The sequence below is a fragment of the Salmo salar genome, chromosome 04 (assembly GCF_965601325.2).
Source record: "Salmo salar chromosome 04, fSalSal1, whole genome shotgun sequence".
In the NCBI taxonomy this organism is placed as follows: domain Eukaryota; kingdom Metazoa; phylum Chordata; class Actinopteri; order Salmoniformes; family Salmonidae; genus Salmo; species Salmo salar.
The window spans coordinates 16,894,107-16,914,326 of NC_138294.1; the positions used below are offsets into that span (position 1 = coordinate 16,894,107).

Here is a 20,220-nt window from a genome sequence, read left to right on the forward strand (position 1 = left end):
GCAGAGATTCAACATGGCCGCCCATACTATCTTGTCCAACTGTGTCCTCTGCCTGGTGACCCTGCTCAAAGGCCTGATGGACACGGCCTGCCACCACGCACCCTCCATACAGCAGCTACCGGTGAGGACGGAAGGGGGGAGTAAGGGAGATTGAGGGAGAGAGGGAGAGAGTGGGACAGCAGAGGTGTGTTTGGCGATAGGTGGTTTATGTGGAGTTTTGTGTGGTGAAATAGTGGGGCAACTTTAATTGAGCAGCAATATATTTTGTAGTACGAAAGGGAAAGGATTTGTGGTGGACACAGTGTGTTGTGAGTTGATGCAAAATACCACACATTGAAGTATGATAAAGTATGATTAAATGTTTTATTTGTCCAGGCTCCTTTGTCCAACATCAGTGAAGTCCAAAACAGCATCATGGAAGAGCTCAACAACCTGACTGTCGTCAAGGACAACGCACAGACTCTAATAGAACGCAAAGTCAGCTTCGAGAAAACAAAGAAAATTTTAGCTGTAAGTTTGGGAAGAAAACATGGTTGAAAGCTGAAAGGACTTGCCTCAATGTATCCCCCATTATTACTACAGTATGTGATAAGCTAAGGTAATTAAAGGCTAGCCTGGTCCCAGATCTGTTTGTGCTGTATAGCTGTTGTCATGCCAATGACAATAGGAGTTGGTAAGACAGCACAAACCCATCTTGGAGCATCCTCACTGAGCCAGCTATCTGTAGTAATGCCAGTAGGCTCTAGGTAAAAGCAGCATTACCCCACAGCCTCACCACCTATTCCAGGATTGGCTCCCTTATTTGTTTAATTGAAGCAATTAAAAGTAAATTAAAGAACAATGTTGGAGAAGTTATCGGAGCCACCAGACTCTCCGAGCTCTCTGTGTTGGGATTAAATAGAGCGCTTGGCTACCCCAGCGCTACTCCAGTTATTACTCCCCCAAGACAAACTGTGTGTTTGTGTGTACGTGTGTGTGCGTACGTGCGTACGCTTACATGTGCTTGTATCTGAACAGCGCAAGACTCCTTTGGATCGGTTTCTAACCACCTTCCCCTCCTGAGACCCATCCCCACCCACCCCCACCAACCCAAGGGGGCTCGTTAGCGATCATTCCCCCACTCCCCCATTGGGACACTGATGACTCGGCTCATATCACCCTAACTCCCTTCTCCCCCTCCACAGGTCCCAGAGATCCAGCGTCAGACAGAGGGCAACAGGGCCAGGCTGCTGGACGAGTATCCAGCTGACAGGCTGTACCAGCTGAAGAGGAACTGTAACGGGTGTCAGGAGCAGGATGTCAGCCTGCTGGAGGGGGAGCTGGTGGGCCTGCTGGAGGACACAGACCCCCTGGGGAGCCGGGGCCGCTGGCTGGTTGACACTGGCAGTAAGTTCATTATCATAGGTTGGATTATGTGATGTGATGCTGGTGGATCATCCTGTCTCATGTTGCTACAGTGGCTTAGTTATTGGATGTGTGCCATTTTTGTTAGGGCCGGACGATACCAGTATGGTGATACTCGTTACTATTGTGGCAAGGAAACAAAACACAAAGCGAATGGAACTTCTTTAGAAATCAGCTCTAATGCTGGAAACAAACATTATGCTGTCATCCAGTAACATTTATTTATTTGACATACAGCGGGTTTTTAAAAGGACCAAAGAGTTTGATGCGGTAAGTGTTTTCGTTTATGCCATGGAACAAATATATTACAGATATCGTCACAGCCCTAATGTTTGTTCTGTATGAGAAAATTGTAATTGCATTTTTATCTAAACTAGCGGTGATAGACCACCCAAATAGAGGATGTTTCATTCACTACTTCAACCGTTAAGGTCTATGTAATGTAGACATAATGCTCTCAGTTTATGTCCGTTGTACAGGTGTGTCTTTTGCATTATGGGTACTGTAGTACATCATCCTACAGGTCTGATCTACATTACCTAACTCTAGACAAACATCCCCCCTCACTACTGTGGAACTAAACTCCTAGCTCTTCTGTCCTGTGGCGTGTTTTGTCGATAGATACACATCTCACTTCCTGATTACTAACCTACCACAGCTGACAAGTCAGCTAGCCTGCTGGGGAAATTCCCAAAGGCCTCTGACTGTGATGTCACGGTGATACTTGGAACAAACTAACCTCACCGACTCTCTCTGTCTCTCTCTCTCTCTAGAGAGTTGCTGCCTCACAACAAGGCCAACTCAAAGAGTTTGTTACCATGTATTTTCCGCACCGCACGTCATCTAGCACTGAGCGCCTGCCAGTTGTTTGCGGCGAGGCGCCTTTCGCTGTAAGCAGAGTTACTTAGAGTACAAAGCCTCTCCCTGGGGGCATTGAGAAACACAGGCTGAGGAGGAGAAAGGAGAAGCCTGCCGCGCTTCTCTGTACTCCAGAATAACAAGGCTCAAATCAGCCAAGTTTTTGCAAGGAGTTGTAGAAATGTTTGTGTGTGTTTGTTTCTCGGTACCGACTGCATTCTCGTGTGTGTGTGTGTGTGTGTGTGTGTGTGTGTGTGTGTGTGTGTGTGTGTGTGTGTGTGTGTGTGTGTGTGTGTGTGTGTGTGTGTGTGTGTGTGTGTGTGTGTGTGTGTGTGTGTGTGTGTGTGTGTGTGTTGTTTCTCGGTACCGACTGCATTCTGAAACTACTTCACAGATTTGTTTTATCCACTGGGACTACTAGTCTTCATAAGAAGCTGTTTATTATATGGTCGATATTAATGCTACCAATGCAGTAAACAAAACTACTACTTCCCATTGCAACAATACGCCCGGTTTAAGGAAACCTTCGTTTTATAGGCAGTTTATAGACTGCGCAATCACACAATTCTTTCTTTCATCCTTCATTCGTTGACAAGGACACCGATCTCCCTGTGACTTACACACAGTACATCCAGTCTCACAAAGAACCCTATTCACATGCAACCCAACCACCTGTGCATTTGTTGAGCCTCCCTGCATTTAGCTCTCTCACAGACTTCTTTTTTCCCTTATCTTTAACTCTGCATTGTTGACCCATAAGTAAGCATTTTACTGTTGGTCTACACCTGTTGTCTACGAAGGATGTGACAAAAAACATTTGATTTGAATAGCAGCCTATATCCTTTTCTTTCAAATACTTTATGTGAATCAATAGAATAGTTCCTAAAGTGAAAACCCTGCCCATCTTGCACTCCAGGCAGGCTCAAGCCCACATTCATCACAACACCTGGAAGATTTCAAGTACTATTTGAACCCAGATATGTCTGACAGACACAAACATCCCTCTGTTCTCCTTCTCCCCCAGGTACCCAGGGCTACGTGTACTCATCCTTCCTGAAGCAGTACAACCCCAACAGGGATCAGGGTCGACCAGGTCAGGGTACGGGGATCACAGAGCCCCAGCAGCCCATCGTGGTGCTGGACGAGGACTTTGACAACCTCAGCCTGTTTGTGTCGGGCAGCGGGAGGAACAACAGCATACGGAGCCGGAGCAGCATACCTAACTTCAGCCTCTACAACACCTCCAGTACCTCGCTTGACAGATGCTCCACCCCGTCCAGCCTACAGGGCGACACAGAGCCAGACATCCGCCAGGATGTGGACACAGAGCCAGACAACCAGCAGGTGGGGTAACACTAGGTTAAAGAAGGGTCGTTCTGAACCCTTATGGACCCTACTCTTTATACAGGCTCTGGTCAAAACTGGTGCACTATGTAGCATAAAATATCTTTATACAATGGGTGGTTCTAATTCTGAATGCTGATTGGTTAAATCCGCATTCCAGCCAGTGTCTATTTCACAAGCTATGATGTTAAAATACCTATTTACTCTGTTCCATCTGACTGAGCAATCCACTGTGTCATCAGCACAGCCAGGCAATTTATAAACTTCTATAACATGTGTCTACGTGACAAGTGCATTATGAAATGGGAGCACCGATCCTGGTTGAGTTGTCAGGGCTCAGAGTAAACAGAGGGCTTAGGTGTGCCTTTCAGTAGGCTTTACATTGTTATGTCAACTATCTCAACAGAATGAATGGCAAACTCCATTCGCTGAACAACACATCAAAATGTGACTATTTGATATACAGGCTACATTGTAATTTACAAACAATAAAGATTACATTGAAAGCAAAGCACAGGAAATACATAGATCACAAGCAAATATAACAATCTACAAAAAGGAATTAACTAAGCAAGCAATGTACCTTTACTAGCTTATAGAGATGCCTGTAAAGGCCTCCTCAGAGACGTGGTATGAAATATGAGGGTGGTTATGGCATGGAGCAGTTAAATGTTAAGTGTGCTGGTTTATAATGCAGATGATTTGAAAACCCACTCTGTTAGGCCTGGTGGAAGCCTTGGGGCGGTGTGTGTTTGTGCCTGTTAGGTCTGGCTCTGATAGGTTTAGGGTCACACTTCCATCTCGCATAGAGATTATATGGAGTGAATAACATTTATACGACACCAGCGCTGTCACTCAACATTAGTCCCTTTAGCAGCCGCTGGGCAGGCTCTGTTCTTACTATGTCTTGGTTTGCTGCGACCTGGGAGGAAGCTTTTGACCTCCATCAGAATATGAGGCGGTTAATATAGATTGTAAATGGATATTGGTGATGGTGGGTTTGGGTTGGGGACTACAGTTGTGATGGGGTCTGTATCTTCTTTTGTATGGACTAACAGTGACACAGACTGGTGTCAGTGTGTCAGTGAATACCACACTGAATTCAGTAGAGACTGTACAGCAAATTTTGCCAATGGAACGCGGCTACGCAATTAACCAATACCGTGACACGTTTTGGATTTAAAAGTTTCATCAGATTGTATTGCAAATTAATTTTGTAAATAACTGAATGTTGGGGCATGAACCCCAAATTTTCTCCACTACATCACACAGGCTGGTGGCACCTTGATTGGGGAGAACCGGCTCATTCTAATGACTGGAGCGGGATCAGTGGAATGGTAACAAATAAATGAAACACATGGTTTCCAGGCGTTTGATTCCATTCCATTTGCTCTGTTCCAGATGTTATTATGAGCCGTTCTACCCTCATCAGCCTCCTGTGTACTGTATGCATGGTACTATAACTGCTCTATGGTGAATGTTCTGTCTGTTTCTCCAGTTTTATGCGGTGTACGGGTTCCAGGCACGCTGTGACCAGGAGCTGACCATGCAGGAGAACCAGCATGTGAGGATCCTCAAGTTCAGCGACCTGGGAGGCAACAAGGACTGGTGGTTGGCCGAGGCCAACGGACAGAAGGGCTACGTCCCAGCCAACTACCTCGGCAAAATGTCATACGCATAAAGGAATAGATTGGGATTAAGAAGGCCCAATCCCAAATGGACGCCCAGACATAGATTAAGCCTAGTCTTGGACTAAAATGCAATTTTAATAGAGACTCCCAAGGACTAGGCCAAATCTCTGTTCAGGAAACCGGCCCTATGGCCTTGTGGAGATTTGAGAACATTTGATAGTTGTACGGTAGCAACATGGTGAAAATTCCAACTAGCATATCAGGACAAGGTAGATTTATTACCATATCCTCTCAAATCTCCAGACGTAGGGTCGATTTGGGATAGGGTTTTACTGTAATCTGTCTGTCTATAATTGTTTTTAAATTATTGACCAGAAAATGTAATTATCAAAAGATCATGACTGTTAAGATTATTGCATATATGCATTTTGCACAAAGAATGAAGCTCTCATTGTGCTGAGCACTTAGTATTGCCACCTGCAGTGTTGATGAAGTTATATTGTGAATGTGTGTTGTCCCAATGAAAATAGTGATTTATTCTAATATCTAATATATGTCAAGCAAATGTATTTTGAAAAAGATAATGCATTTTAGAGTTATACAGTTCCTCCATGTAATGTGTATATTTTAGATCCCTCATCAGTGATGAATAAAGAGTCTTTATCAGTGGTGCGCGATCCTGTTCAATTAACGGCTTGTTCATTAGATGACTGCTTGCTGATGATCTCATGTCCTTTTCAGACTTTTGAGATTTATCCTCACAAAAAAAAACACAATTCTACTATGTCATAAAAATAATACATTTTATTACATTTTGCCGTGGCTGAGTTTGGACAGAACGAAGAGGCACATTATAGCCACTAACAGTATCTCCAGCAGCATTTCATACATCAATGAAATTCAAGTATTCAAATGGATTAGGTTACATCCATGTTACAGTTAATTCAATGCTCTGGCACTCCCATTCATAACTTCCACCTCTAACGTCTTACTTACACACTTCTCCCTTTCTTTCTTTCTTTTCCTTCCCTCACTACTCCTCTCATTCCATTCATTTCTTCAGCTTCTTCTGAGCCGCTTTCTTCTTCACCATCTGCAGGCGTTTCATGGCGTTGAGCTGAGACTCCTGGGACGTGGGCGCCTTGCCACCCCCTGGCGCTTCAGCCGCCGCCTTCGACCCGTTACCGTTCCCATTCCCTGCTCCATTGCCCCCAGACCCTCCGCCGTTCCCTCCCAGGCTGGGCTGAGACCCGCTGGGGGAGGACCCAGGACTTGTCCCCCTCCCCTGGTTCTCCCCACTGGAGGACCGGTTTAGGGTCTGCTTCCCCAGGGTCAGAGGTGGAGGAGGCTTCAGAGGCACAGAGCTGGAGCCGTTTCCACCATCACCATTATTTCCATTTCCTCCTCCGATTGCCATCTTGGAGCCACTGCCGCCCAATCCTCCACCCGTCTTAGAGCTGGCCAGCCCAGAGAGTCCGGCAGGTTTCTGACCAGGCGGGGTAGAGGATGTCTTGCTACTTCCACTTGGCCCTGAGGAGCCAGGTTTGGTGCTGGCGCCAGGGCCAGAGGAGGTCTTGGCCCCGAAGGCGGCCCACCCTGTGAGGCCGCTGCCCGACTGCAAGGAGCCGCTGCTACTGGAGGGGTTGGCAGACACTGCTGCAGACGCCTAGGAGGGAAAGAAACAAGCGTTAGAGATGGCCTCCCTGTGGCTCAGTTGGTAGAGCATGGTGTTTGCAACACCAGGGTTGTGGGTTCGATTCCCACGGGGGGCCAGTACGGGGGGAAAATAAAAATGTATGAAATGAATTGAAATGTATGCATTCACTACTGTAAGTCGCTCTGGATAAGAGCGTCTGCTAAATAACTAAAAAATGTATGTTGAGTTTATATTTTAGTCTTCCCTGTGGCTCAGTTGGTAGAGCATGGTGTTTGCAACGCCAGCATGGTGTGTGCAACGCCAGGGTTGTGGGTTCGATTCCCACGGGGGGCCAGTACAAAAAATAATAATAATAAATGTATGAAATGTATGCATTCACTACTGTAAGTCGCTCTGGATAAGAGTGTCTGCTAAATGACTAAAATGTAAAAATGTAAATGCAATACTTCTAAGCACATCAAAATGACTGATCCTTTCCCCCTAGTATAATGTCCACGTATTACACACATGGTCAGTTTGCATGACAACATACATACATTTTGTCTTTACATTCAACCTAAATGTCCGCCATCTTTGAAAAGGCTATTGCACTGTATGCCATGTAATGTTGTATAATGTCTGGGTATTACATGATCAGGTTGCATTAGACAAGGTATATCTTACTGAAAAATGTAATTTAACCTAAATATGACTTGTAGTTCAATTATACAGCTCTGGTGTTGTAATGCTTACCTTCACCTCAGTTCGTTTGAAGGCCTGAAAGGTGCTGGATGTGTCGGGTTTGACCTTGAGCTCCGGTTTCTTAACCAGGGGGTCCTTCACCACGGGGGCTGCTGACACAACGGCTGGTGTCGGCTTCTGTGAAGGCTTCTGGGTCTTCTGGGCCTGGCAGGAAAAACAACAACAGCATAAGGACCCATTCAACTGGAGTCTTTTGGGAGTGGAAAACATTACAGAACGTTCAGATAGAAATGTATTGTGTAGAAAATAGATGATTGTCTGTCAGGTAGAGTAAGGAATAGTTTCAGCTCTGTTCATTCCATTTCTATCTGCAACGTTCAGAAGGTCTCAACTCACTGAATACACCCCTTGTTATAAGTATTGCTCACATGGTTTGCGTCCAAAATGGCACTCTATTCCCTATATTGTGCACTACTTCTGACAGGCGCACATAGGGATTTGGTCAAAAGTAGTGCACTATGTAAGAAACAGGGTGCCATTTCAGACTCAGCCAGGATGACTTTGTCGTCTATCTATCTCTTACCATGCGTTTCATCTGCCGGGTGCAGCGGGCGCAGTACCACACCAGGCGCGGGTCGTTGACGTCCTTGTCCGTCACCTGGGGCTTGTGGCAGTCCTGGTGGTAGAGGTTGTGGCACTCCTGGCACTCCACTAGCTGGTTGCCCGACGTCACCGTCATCTGCCTGTGGTCATCAAAATGAAACTAATTGATTAATTGATTGATTGTATTTATCAATGAAAATACATTACACACAGTACATACAGTCATTCATCACTGAAAGAGTTAGACGTAGTGTTCATTAGGCACCAAATGGGAAAAAAGGACAAACAGGAAAAGACTACATGGACTTTTTTGTTTTCAGTTGCGAACCAGGTGACATTCAAAAACGTCCGGGTACGTACCTGCAAACCACACAGGCCAGCCCCATCTCCATGGCGAAGTCGTCAGCGTTGGTCTCCGCGTCGAAGTTGGAGAAGTCAGGCAGAGGTATGTCTTTGAAGGGCTGGACTGTGACGGGGGACGAGCGGTTCTCCTGCTGCTTGGGTTCCAGGCGAGGCTTTTTAGACGGTTCAGGTCCTTCACCTGGCTCTACCCTCACCTGGAAGACAACGGGAAGGTGCTATAAGGGTTAATAAAGGTGTTATGAAGGTGTTAGGAAGGTTTATAAAGTTGATATGTAGGTGGTATGTTCTATTTCGACCTCAAAAAATACGGATTTCATACTAAAATGTTGACGTATGACCTTTACGTGACAGTTTACGTTCTGTGTCATCTCAACAAACTAAAGATATGCCACACTGAACAAATTACTCCAATTATGTGTCCAATGTATAACATTATGTAAGTCCAGTGGATAATTGTGTATGCATGTTTGGTTCTAGAAGGAATGGAATTTCTGGAACATGGATGAACGTCTTAAAATTCTATTTAATAACATTATGTATGACGAACGATTACACATGGTTTTTGTGGTAGTGTTTTCCATGATTTGCAGTACTGGTTTGGTTCTGGAACAAACTAGCCTAGATCATGAATAATTCCCTATCCCCTACTCAGGCACAGCATCCATTCCATTTTGTACCTTTTCTGAAGGCCTCTTCTCCACCTCCTTCTTGCTCTTCTCTGAGCTGCTGGACTTGCTGCTGCTGCTGCTAGATGAAGAGGAGGAGCTGGAGGAGGACTTAGAGTCCTGTTTATTTATGCTCATCTTGGACACCGACACCTTTGTCACCTCCACCTCCTGTTGAAAGATACAAGGTCTACACTTGTTTGTTTTTTAAACACAAGGCTTCAGAGCTACTTCTCCAGGATACAAATGTTGGGAGTGACTGAAAGAACTAGAGAGAAGCGGTAGCAAAGGGATGTCTGAAATGGTAACGAGTGACACGGGTAAAGCAAGACACAGGTGCCTAGGTAAGGTTTCATATTTTATACCTCAATCATGTATGTCTATGGATTCCCTTTGGACTACTGTCAAAACCCCATATGATGACATTAGAATATAATCGCGCCAGCCTGTAAAATTATGACAACATCATGTTCTGAAGAGAGGTGAATGAATGCGATATAGTATGATAATAATAATAATAATATATGCCATTTAGCAGACCCTTTTATTGTAAGCCACTTAGTCATGTGTGCATACATTTTTGTATGTATTGGTTGTCCTGGGAATCGATCCTACAATCCTGTCATTGCAAGCACCATGCTCTACCAACTAAGCTACAGTAGCCCGTACCTTCAGTGATGAGCGGTAAGAGGAATCACTCCCTCTGCCAGATAGAGACTCGTCCAGCAGAGCTCTGAGTTTATCCACAGAGTCTTTGCTCTTTGAGTGCAGGTATCCCAGTCCCTTTAGGAAGACAGGGTCCAACTCCAGACTCACTGATGCAGCCATGATCACACTGAGCTGTAGATATAAAGGATATGTAGAATATGGCATATGCTTTGACTATAGGCCCTACCTGTTTTTGGCCTCATCCAGTTGATAAATATAGTACTGGCTAATTGATCATCTGACAGCTAGTGAGTAACTTTAGTGATATTGTTGGATGGCAAAGCTAGACAGAAAACATAACCAATTAGTTACAATTGACACAAAGGTCAACTGCTTCTACACTAACTTGCATGTACGTAATGTTAGGTAAGAAATTCTGACTTGTACGTGACTGTCAGCTTCTGAAGCTGTCTAGCAGGGTGTCCAGTTGGCTATCTAGCTATACCAAGTAGCTAAGCTAACGTTAGCCTTGGTTGGGAAACCTGCTAGCTAGCTCAAGTAGCTAGCAAGCTAGCAAAGGTTAGTTGAGATTCGTCATGTTTGATTACCTTACCTTACTCTCAAATATCTTTAACGTGTGTTTCTCACACTAATGTGGTTATTATGACACGTAAATATTTACAGTAACTTAACAAGTGGCATTTGAGCTACTGTAGCTGAAACGCCTTTATTTCCTAGCGGCATTCTTGTCCATCCACTAAATACATCCGAAGAAACAAGCAAGCTAATTTGTTGCACGGACCTCGACCATTACCCGTAGCATATTTTGATTATCTAGACTGTATTCAAAGTACGCCACTATAACTATATAGTGGATAAATCATTTTGTAATACAAGGTTTACATTTAATTGTGGTATGTATTTGAATGTATGTATCATTGATCAGATCGGTCTGCATTGACTGTTACACGTGGAAACTTACTTGAGGAAGTGACGTGCATACTATAACAACGTTCACAGTGAGCTTCACGAACGGTAAGTAGCTAATTTCAATGTATCATAGTTTGCTTGATAGTCAGAACCTAAACAGAAACGAGGCGTGGGCTAACTGTCTATGTAGAGCACTAGCTAAATGTATACCTAGCTAACAGTCGGTAAGTTAACGTTGGATAGGCAAGCATATGCAAGTCTTAGCAGACTAAACTCTACTTCACGATATAGACATACATCTTGAGATGTATGGAGTTGACTTTAGTCAGCAAACTTTGGTCAGAGTTTGTTGCCACAATATCATTTGTCGTGTTTACAGGTTTGATTGACACCAATATTCAACCTATTCAGTACCTCCTGTCACAATGACGCAGACAGACCCACATCAGGAGCAGCAACCAGTGTCTCTACCTGGAATTATCCTCCCAAAACGAGCAGCCCTCTGTTCCCCTACACACCTCCATCTCGCTCTTCCTCCTGTCTTATTGCGAGTGCACATCAGAAGTCTTCCTCGTCTCTGCCAAGCCTGACACACAAAGCTCACCACCCTGGAAGTCACAGGTTTGTCATTGTCGATTTGCTTTGCGTTGTAGACAGTAATGACAGGCAAAGAAGTTGGGAAAACTTTACTGAGCATGTTTCAGTCAACTATAGTACACAGTATAGTGGTGAATGAATACATGTCAACAACAATATTGCTTCGACATGTACCAAAGTCTTTAGCTGTCTCGATGGTCCATGTCAAGGACTTGCCTGTGTTGGTGAGGGGCTGCCGTCTCCCCGCCGTACTGGATGAGACTGGGAGGTACTGCAGGGCCGGGCTGGCTGTGGTGCTCAGGCATATTATAGACAGGACCTGTGAGGCAGACCCCAGAAGGAAGGATGCAGCATCACTGCTAGGGTTCAAGAAGACCTGTCTGAAGGCCTGCGCTGAGGTAAGGGGCAACAGTCAATTATTATGATATGCATGCAGTGCCATTGGTAAAACTATGAATGATTCTGTTTGTGTATACATGACATTAGTGTTTTTGTTTCTTTTTTGTTTTTAGGCATAATTAAATTGTCACACATCCATAGGAGCTTTCCCATTGGAAAACCAATTGATCTTATATTCTCCCAAAGGGATTTTTTTATGAGCAAGTGAGTAAGATGGGATTAACTTGTCTACTAGTTGTCTTGGACACACAGTACTGCTGTATAAAGATACAACTCTACATTACACCAATGACACAAATATTAGTCAAAATGAATGCATGTTCCTCCTCTCCCTTATAGGTGAGCCAGTGGACCAGGCTGTGTGAGCTCAGTATCCCCTCGGCTGTGGAGGCCCACCTCCGGCAGCCCACTAACCCATCCCTGCACCTCCCCTCTGCCCTCCTCAACCTCCAAAAGACACTAGGCGAGCCCGTCAAGGTGCACAACGATGACAAGATCCGCCAGCAGAAGCTCCAGCAGCAGAAGAAGAACCAGAAGAAAATCTCTCAGGACCTCCAGGAGGACCAAGGGACAGACATCACCCAGCCCCAGGATTCGCAGTCTGCGGACGGGCTAGAACTCCGAGCAGCCCTGGCCAAGCTGTGTGTGGATAGTGGTGCAGTTCCGTCCACAACCAATAGGGAGCGCTCTGACATCAGGAAAGTGAAGACCACAGAGCTGGAGCATGTGTTTGCTGAGGGTCTGTACTTCACTCTGACTAATGTGGTGTTGCTGCCTTGTATCCATCAATACCTGGTAAGGAAGGCCCTTGGAGGTTATCTGTTAGTTGTATGTTTGAAGGGAAGTTAGTCTCGAACTCTTAGCCTGAGTCCTAGATCTGTTTGTGCTGTCTTTCCAACTCCATTGCTGTCACTGGCAAAACGGCACAAACAGATCTGGGACTCAGGCTACAGAGTTCTTGCTTTATGCACTTGATTTATATTCCACGGACCGAGCCTCCCTTCTGCTGGTCACTAAATATGTAAACTACCAGCATTTCCCAGGCCTGTTTAGTCTCCATGCTAGTTTTAGGACAAGTGGTAGCTCTGTGTGTGGCACATTTTATTTTAACAGTAGCATATTACCCTATTGTCCCCTGTCATCACCTGCTACCTCATTTGAGAACTTATTATGAAGGCCTCTGAAATGATGCATGACACCCTTCTACATTGAATGTCTCATCAGGTGGTACCTGTACACACACACAGACAGACAGACAGACAGACAGACAGACAGACAGACAGACAGACAGACAGACAGACAGACAGACAGACAGAGAGAGAGAGAGAGGAGAGAGAGAGAGAGAGAGAGAGAGAGAGAGAGAGAGAGAGAGAGAGAGAGAGGAGAGGAGAGAGAGAGAGAGAGAGAGGAGAGAGAGAGGAGAGAGAGAGAGAGAGAGAGAGAGAGAGAGAGAGGAGAGAGAGAGAGAGAGAGAGAGAGAGAGAGAGAGAGAGAGAGAGAGAGAGAGAGAGAGAGAGAGAGAGAGAGAGAGAGAGAGAGAGAGAGAGAGAGAGAGAGAGAGAGAGAGAGAGAGGAGAGAGAGAGAGAGAGAGAGAGAGAGAGAGAGAGAGAGAGAGAGGAGAGAGAGAGAGAGAGAGAGAGAGAGAGAGAGAGAGAGAGAGAGAGAGAGAGAGAGAGAGAGAGAGATATATTTTAAATGTAGTTGGTTGATATGCATTTCAATGAACCGGCTTTGGGCTCATGCTTGGTTTGACGTGCTGATTTTAAAATGATGTCATGGAGACGGAGCCTAATTTCGAATATGAGAAATTAGTATTCGAAAGTGGTGTTGAAAGGATGAGATTTGCAGCCGATCACTTACTGTAGTTCATCGTAAAGTTATTTTAATTTGCCCCTAGCTGAATTTTCCTGGGAACATTTTAGTTATAGATTTCCCATATTTTGTTTAGTGTTTTGGTGGTTTGAGTTTTTATGAGATGCCATCACGGGGTGTTAGTTATCGATCTATTGTGCCTTGGAGCCAAGCGGTCAACAGGGTCTCCTCTGCACACCTCTCTTCTCTTCCATCTCTCCTCCTGTTCTCATAGCTGTATAGCCTGGGATTGGAATGAAGTGAAGTTCTCACAATGAGGCTCTTAGGGGTCAGCTGTGCTCCAGTGGTTTCCAGTTTCACACTCAGCCTAGCATGTCTCCTCTCTTCTCCCACACAGCCACTGCTGTCTATCCACAGATCCACAGGACAGAGAGCCAGAGAAAAGACCCTTGGCTTTATCTACTGTCACCTCTTTCAATGCTCTGTCTGTTTCTCTCTTACTCTATTCTCGCTCTCTCTCTTGGAAACACACACACATGTTATGTTCTTCTATCCTCGTGGGAACCTTCAATTAATTTCCATTCAAAATCCTATTTTCCCCAACCCCTAAACCTTACCCTAACACTAACCACTAGCCCCTTACCCTAATTCTAACCCTAACCTTAATTGTAACTAGAGGTCGACCGATTATGATTTTTCAACGCCGATACCGATTATTGGAGGACCAAAAAACCCGATACCGATTAATCGGCCAATTAATATTTTGTATTATTATTTATTTGTAATAATGACAATTACAACAATACTGAATTAACACTTATTTTAACTTAATATAATATATCAATAAAATCAATTTAGCCTCAAATAAATAATGAAACATGTTCAATTTGGTTTAAATGATGCAAAAACAAAGTGTTGGAGAAGAAAGTAAAAGTGCAATATGTGCCATGTAAGAAAGCTAACGTTTAAATTCCTTGCTCAGAACATGAGAACATACGAAAGCTGGTGGTTCCTTTTAACAAGAGTCTTCAATATTCCCAGGTAAGAGGTTTTAGGTTGTAGTTATTATAGGAATTATAGGACTATTTCTCTCTATATGATTTGTATTTCATATACCTTTGACTATTGGATGTTCTTATAGGCACTTTAGTATTGCCAGTGTAACAATATAGCTTCCGTCCCTCTCCTCGCTCCTACCTGGGCTCGAACCAGGAACACATCGACAACAGCCACCCCCGAAGCAGCGTTACCCATGCAGAGCAAGGGGAACAACAACTCCAAGTCTCAGAGCGAGTGACGTTTGAAACGCTATTAGCGTGCACCCCGCTAACTAGCTTGCCATTTCACATCGGTTACACCAGCCTAATCTTGGGAGTTGATAGGCTTGAAGTCATAAACAGCGCAATGCTTAAAGCACAGCGAAGAGCTGCTGGCAAAACGCACAAAAGTGCTGTTTGAATGAATGCTTACGAGCCTGCTGCTGCCTACCACTGCTCAGTCAGACTGCTCTATCAAATCATAGACTTAATTATAACATAATAACACACAGAAATACGAGCCTTTGGTCATTAATATGGTCGAATCCGGAAACTATCATCTCGAAAAAAAAACATTTTTCCAATCAGTGAAATACGGAACCGTTCCGTATTTTATCTAACGGGTGGCATCTCTAAGTCTAAATATTCCTGTTACATTGCACAACCTTCAATGTTATGTCATAATTACGTAAAATTCTGGCAAATTAGTTCGCAATGAGCCAGGCGGCCCAAACTGTTGCATATACCCTGACTCTGCGTGCAATGAACGCAAGAATAATGACACAATTTCACCTGGTTAATATTGCCTGCTAACCTGGATTACTTTTAGCTAAATATGCAGGTTTAAAAATATATACTTCTGTGTATTGATTTTAAGAAAGGCATTGATGTTTATGATTAGGTACAGTCGTGCAACGATTGTGCTTTTTTTTGCAAATGCGCTTTTGTTAAATCATCCCCCATTTGGTGAAGTCGGCTGTCTTTGTTAGGAAGAAATAGTCTTCAGAGTTCGCAACGAGATAGGCGGCCCAAACTGCTGCATATACCCTGACTCTGTTGCAAGAGAAGTGACACATTTTCCCTAGTTAAAAGAAATTCATGTTAGCGGGCAATATTAACTAAATATGCAGGTTTAAAAATATATACTTGTGTATTGATTTTAAGAAAGGCATTGATGTTTATGGTTGGAGCAACGTGTACCTAAGCGATTATATGCAACGCAGGGCAGGCTAGATAAACTAGTAATATCATCAACCATGTGTAGTTAACTAGTGATTATGATTGATTGTTTTTTATAAGATAAGTTTAATGCTAGCTAGCAACTTACCTTGGCTTCTTACTGCATTCGCGTAAGAGGCAGGCTCCTCGTGGAGTGCAATGTAAAGCAAGTGGTTAGAGCGTTGGACTAGTTAACCGTAAGGTTGCAAGATTGAATCCCCGAGCTGACAAGGTAAAAATCTGTCCCTGAACAAGGCAGTTGACCCACCGTTCCTAGGCCGTCATTGAAAATAAGAATGTGTTCTTAACTGACTTGCCTAGTTAAATAAAGGTAACATTTTTTTTTTTTAAAGCGGCCAAATCAGCGTCCAAAAAATACCGATTTCCGATTGTTATGAAAACTTGAAATCGGCCCTAATTAATCGGCCATTCCGATTAATCGGTCGACCTCTAATTGTAACCCTAAACCTAATCCCTAAACATAAAATAGCCTTTGTCCTCATGGGAATGTGGGAAATGTCCCCCAAGAGGGAGACATTTTTTGTTTTACTATCCTTGTGGGGATTTTAGGTCCCCACAAGGATAGAATAACTAACATATACATACACACACACACACACACACCTCTACAGCTGTCCATCTCTCTCTCTCTCTCCCAACCCTCGCCTTTCTTAGTGCCTGTCTCTCTCCTCCATCTCCAGAGGGGTGATGAGTGGAGGGGATCAGCCTGGTGGAACCTGGGCTCTTGGTTCAGTGCAGATGACACTTCTGATGAATCACTTAGCTGACTCAGACCCCCATCTTCACTTTCCCCTCATCCTCCTCCACAGAGCTCTCTCCAGAGCCACAACGCCAGCACGCTGTCCCAGCTGCCTCTCTTGCTGCGCTGGTACCTCCAGGTCCAGGAAGTCCCCAGGGCGGCCCAGGCCTGTGGGATGGCCCTCTCCACCCCCAAGGCCCTCACTACCCCCCCCAACCATAGTCAAAGCACAACAGCCCAGCCAAGTGAAACAGGAAAGCCTTGACAACGAAGGAGGTGCACTTCGTTGGAGGCCCCAGGCCCATGATGACTAAATGCAAAGTAATTGAATATATTTTAATCTCTCTCCCACTCCCTCTATCTCTTTCCCTCTCTCTCTCTCTATCAACTCTCCCCTCATGCCTTCCCACCATCTCTTTTTGGGAGGATTAGATGAGGCACATTGAAGGTTTCAGGAAATCTGTCAGTGGTAAAAACTCGCATGCTCTCTAGCAGCAGGCCTTTCTCTCTTGAATGCCTCTAGGGCCTAGAGTCTAGGCACATCGCGCGCGCAAACACACAGAACTTCCCCAATATAGTACTCCCTCTTCCTACTGACTGTGTCCCTGAGCTGCAACGATAAAGGATTTATGCACTCCAATTGGTTGTAAAATTGTCCCGCTTTCTATAATTGAAGGCTTTCTCGCAGATTATTGCGGCCTTGCTGTTGCGTTCTGTTACTTTAAAGGCTGGTTTGCAGTTGGTCTATCGATATGTTTGTGGACTGTTATCGCTGTGACAAAATAAACATTATATTTTCGTCCAACATCAAACTTGACTTTGTCGTTAGGAAAAATTATAAGCACAAAACGACAGCCAGGCAACTCAAAGGTACTTTCTAAACAATGATTTGGTTCGTTGCGAGCTTGTTGGCTAAATAGCTAGCTGGCTAGCCAGTTATAAAAATGAACAGAGTAACGTTATAGCTGACGACGTCGGAATTTACGCGGGCTACTTTTTATTCATTGAGGAAAATAAACCCAACACAACATCGTCATTACCTGCATGGTAAAATTGCTTATGGTTGTGAGTGTGACGAAATAAAAGTAGGTCATTCTGTCTGTGAATTTTAGAACTCCGGCAACGTCTTGTCACATTTGGATTTGTTGCTGTAGCAGCCCAGTAACCACGACAACGGACGTTGCGACAGTCGCAGAGACATGAACTTTTTTCATGTCTGTGCAACAAGGGAACCGACAGTCGCAGCGATGCTCTACAGACATTCCACATGAGTATAAATTAAATGTCGTTTTGACCAGCTACACTTGTCGCATTCTAATTGTTTACAGACATGTCATTAGACCAAGTGTAAACCGCATTTTAATAGTGATTTGCTGTGTAATTGTTTGACAGGTAATCAAATTGAAGTCGACATTTTCGTCCCATAGGCCACTTTTATATTTGCCACCACTTTACACTATAGTGCACATCTTTCACTTTCCCCTCAGACTTTGATTTGAATAAAAACACTGAATCCAATACAAAAATAATACAATTTTACAGCCAGACTATCCTGCTTGTAGTAATTGCAAAAAAACACCACTGCTCAGAGTACACACCCGCTAGCATAATTACTCCACATTCTCAATATAGCCTACAGCCACTCAGGGTGTAATTACTAGCACGGTTAGCGCTGGACTCCAAATGGCTGCCTGGAACACGTTATGGAGTAGCGGTTTCAGTGGGACATAAACCGACACAGCTGTCAAGGCAGGAAACTGCTTCCTCAGCTGGCTCAAACCTTCCTAACCCTGAACACCCTCACTGTTTTCTGGCACGGCTGGTCCCAAGTATAAATCTGAGATTTCTTGCTGGCCACACAGATATGATATCCAACTATGGCAGGAAGTGCATCAGCCAATCGTAAATGTTGATAACAAGTTGCCCTCTTAGAATGTGATATTCAACCCTGGTCGATTACGGAGTAGACACAGGTGCACACAGTTAGAACATGCACTGACATAGGAACATACACACACATACTGCCCACACACATATACTGCCGTCCCTCGCCTGCCCAGACGGATTTCGGTGCTGGTTGGCTTTGTGTGTGCATGTGTTTGTGTGGTCGTTACCGGCAGGACTGGAGTGCAGCTGTTGTACGGTCTGGGGCCTTGGTGGAGCCAAGGGGCCTGTGTGTGTAGAGGCCAGCCCAGGGCGTCACAGACAGAGAGAGAGAAAGACAGAAAGAGAGAGGGCTAGGCTCCAACAGTGTGACGTGCTGTCCCTCACTGCTGCTTACCAAAGCCAGCACTACATCTTATCTGTCCACCACACAAACAATCTGAATCACCTCCTACTGTGAATCTGAGAATATAATTGTATACAGGGCTGCTTCACCTTGTCTTCCCATTTCACTCACTCACTGACTGACTGACTCACTGACTCACTGACTGACTGACTGACTGTAGTGAGGGAGAAGATTGACACACCCAGTGATGTCTGTCAGTCATAGAGCCTCTTTCCCCCAGCTCTCTGTGTGTGTGTGCCAGGCTTCCAAAGGCTTCTTGCCAGGTGCACTGAGAAATACGAGTGACAGTTTCCAAATGTATCTCTGCAGTATGTACCTACCGTCTCCTACGCTGTAGTCAACCAGCTTGGAACTGGTTCAAGAGGCCATTTTATTTTTGTTACCCAACAATGACACAAAACAGGCAGCCTTTTCAAGGTCATTTTTATAGTTTGTGATCTTCCCTCTGAATGACTGCCTCAGGCATACAGCAAATGCCCTTATTTTCATACTTACTTATTTCCATGAAGTCCATTATTTTAATGGAAAAATATATGGAAACAAATAACAATAAAACAACTGCCAAGGAAGGTTAGCTCAAAGCTTTTGATTTCGATGAAGAATGTCCTTGGTGATTTAATATGCCGTTTAGAAAACAACTGCCCTTTTTTATGCCTGAAGAAAGAGGGCATTGTTTTGTACCAATGAAAGATAAAAGGCCATTCTGTGTAGTACTACTTCTAATATCTTGCTGACTTTTGATGAGGAATGTTCTTTGTGAACTAAGCTTTCATAACGCTTTCATCCAGTATCCAAAGGCCAGTGTTCAAAGATGCCGTGTTTGTCCCCATCCGTAGCTCTTTACCTGTAATATCTATCTCTTCAGTTCTGGAGAACACCTCCATCCCCCCTATGAGCCGGGTAACAAGGCCAACTTAACAGACAGTGTGTTTCTCTACAGGGAGAGAACGAGAGAGGAAAGAAAAAGCGGTCTTTGTCCTCAGGTGGTTCTTCAGATTGGAACAGGGTTAACGGCGGTCAGGGTGGAAGAGCGCTCCCTACTCTCTGTAAACCACTTCATTACTGCTGGTTGACACCGGAAAAACCCTGTAGGCTCTGAGAGAGAAGTTTCTATGGTAACCTTGATGGTGTGTCTGTCCGTGTGTGGGTGTTCCCGCAGGAGAGTGGTATTGAGGCCGTCTTCTCACCTCAACCCCACTGAAGGTACTACTTTCATCCCTCTCTCCTCTCCTCTCCATCCCTCTCCCCTCTTCCCTCTCTCCTTTCCGGTCTCCCTTCGTTCATCCATCTCCATCCTTTTCTCCTTCCCTTTCCTCATCCAA

At 44.5% G+C, this 20,220-nt stretch overlaps 3 protein-coding genes across 4 annotated transcripts in view; 2 read left to right on the plus strand and 1 right to left on the minus strand.

Moving 5' to 3' along the window:
- LOC106602290 (rho guanine nucleotide exchange factor 38) overlaps positions 1–5,589 on the plus strand; it is a 19,531-nt gene extending 13,942 nt beyond the window's left edge. The window contains exons 14-18 of the mRNA XM_045716462.2: positions 1–121; positions 376–510; positions 1,185–1,386; positions 3,287–3,606; positions 5,105–5,589. The exon at positions 1–121 is cut by the window's left edge and continues 59 nt beyond it. Coding sequence (XP_045572418.2) covers positions 1–121; positions 376–510; positions 1,185–1,386; positions 3,287–3,606; positions 5,105–5,287 — 961 coding nt within the window. The 3' untranslated portion in view covers positions 5,288–5,589. The remainder of the gene's footprint in view (positions 122–375; positions 511–1,184; positions 1,387–3,286; positions 3,607–5,104) is intronic.
- Positions 5,590–6,023: 434 nt separating this feature from the next.
- Positions 6,024–10,791, minus strand: LOC106602288 (integrator complex subunit 12). 2 transcript variants are annotated; one of them, XM_014194824.3, is made up of 7 exons: positions 10,468–10,791; positions 9,876–10,046; positions 9,219–9,377; positions 8,539–8,735; positions 8,159–8,318; positions 7,633–7,779; positions 6,024–6,903 (listed from the first exon to the last, which is right to left on the minus strand). In XM_014194824.3, the coding sequence occupies exons 2-7, from the start codon at positions 10,032–10,034 to the stop codon at positions 6,289–6,291; spliced, it is 1,437 nt and encodes a 478-aa protein (XP_014050299.1). In that variant the 5' UTR covers positions 10,035–10,046; positions 10,468–10,791; the 3' UTR covers positions 6,024–6,288. The 2 variants fall into 2 exon arrangements, with proteins under 2 accessions (XP_014050299.1, XP_014050298.1); XM_014194823.3 differs by having other exon boundaries at positions 7,627–7,779; positions 10,468–10,787.
- A 422-nt stretch (positions 10,792–11,213) lies between these two features.
- Positions 11,214–19,467, plus strand: LOC106602289 (glutathione S-transferase C-terminal domain-containing protein; the record flags this gene model as incomplete). The annotated part of the gene is made up of 4 exons (XM_082973950.1): positions 11,214–11,405; positions 11,591–11,779; positions 12,120–12,575; positions 16,679–19,467. Coding segments are annotated over 4 exons (1,032 nt in total), but the record flags the coding sequence as incomplete, so codon positions are not given.
- Positions 19,468–20,220: the final 753 nt, after the last annotated feature.

Excerpts from the sequence above, each read along its gene's own strand:
- LOC106602288 (XM_014194823.3), bottom strand. The coding sequence starts at position 10,034 with ATGGCTGCATCAGTGAGTCTGGAGTTGGACCCTGTCTTCCTAAAGGGA. Across the intron at positions 7,780-8,158 it reads CCCGGCAGATGAAACGCATG|GCCCAGAAGACCCAGAAGCC; the intron begins GTAAGAGATAGA and ends TTTTCCTGCCAG. Across the intron at positions 6,904-7,626 it reads TCAAACGAACTGAGGTGAAG|GCGTCTGCAGCAGTGTCTGC; the intron begins GTAAGCATTACA and ends TTTCCCTCCTAG.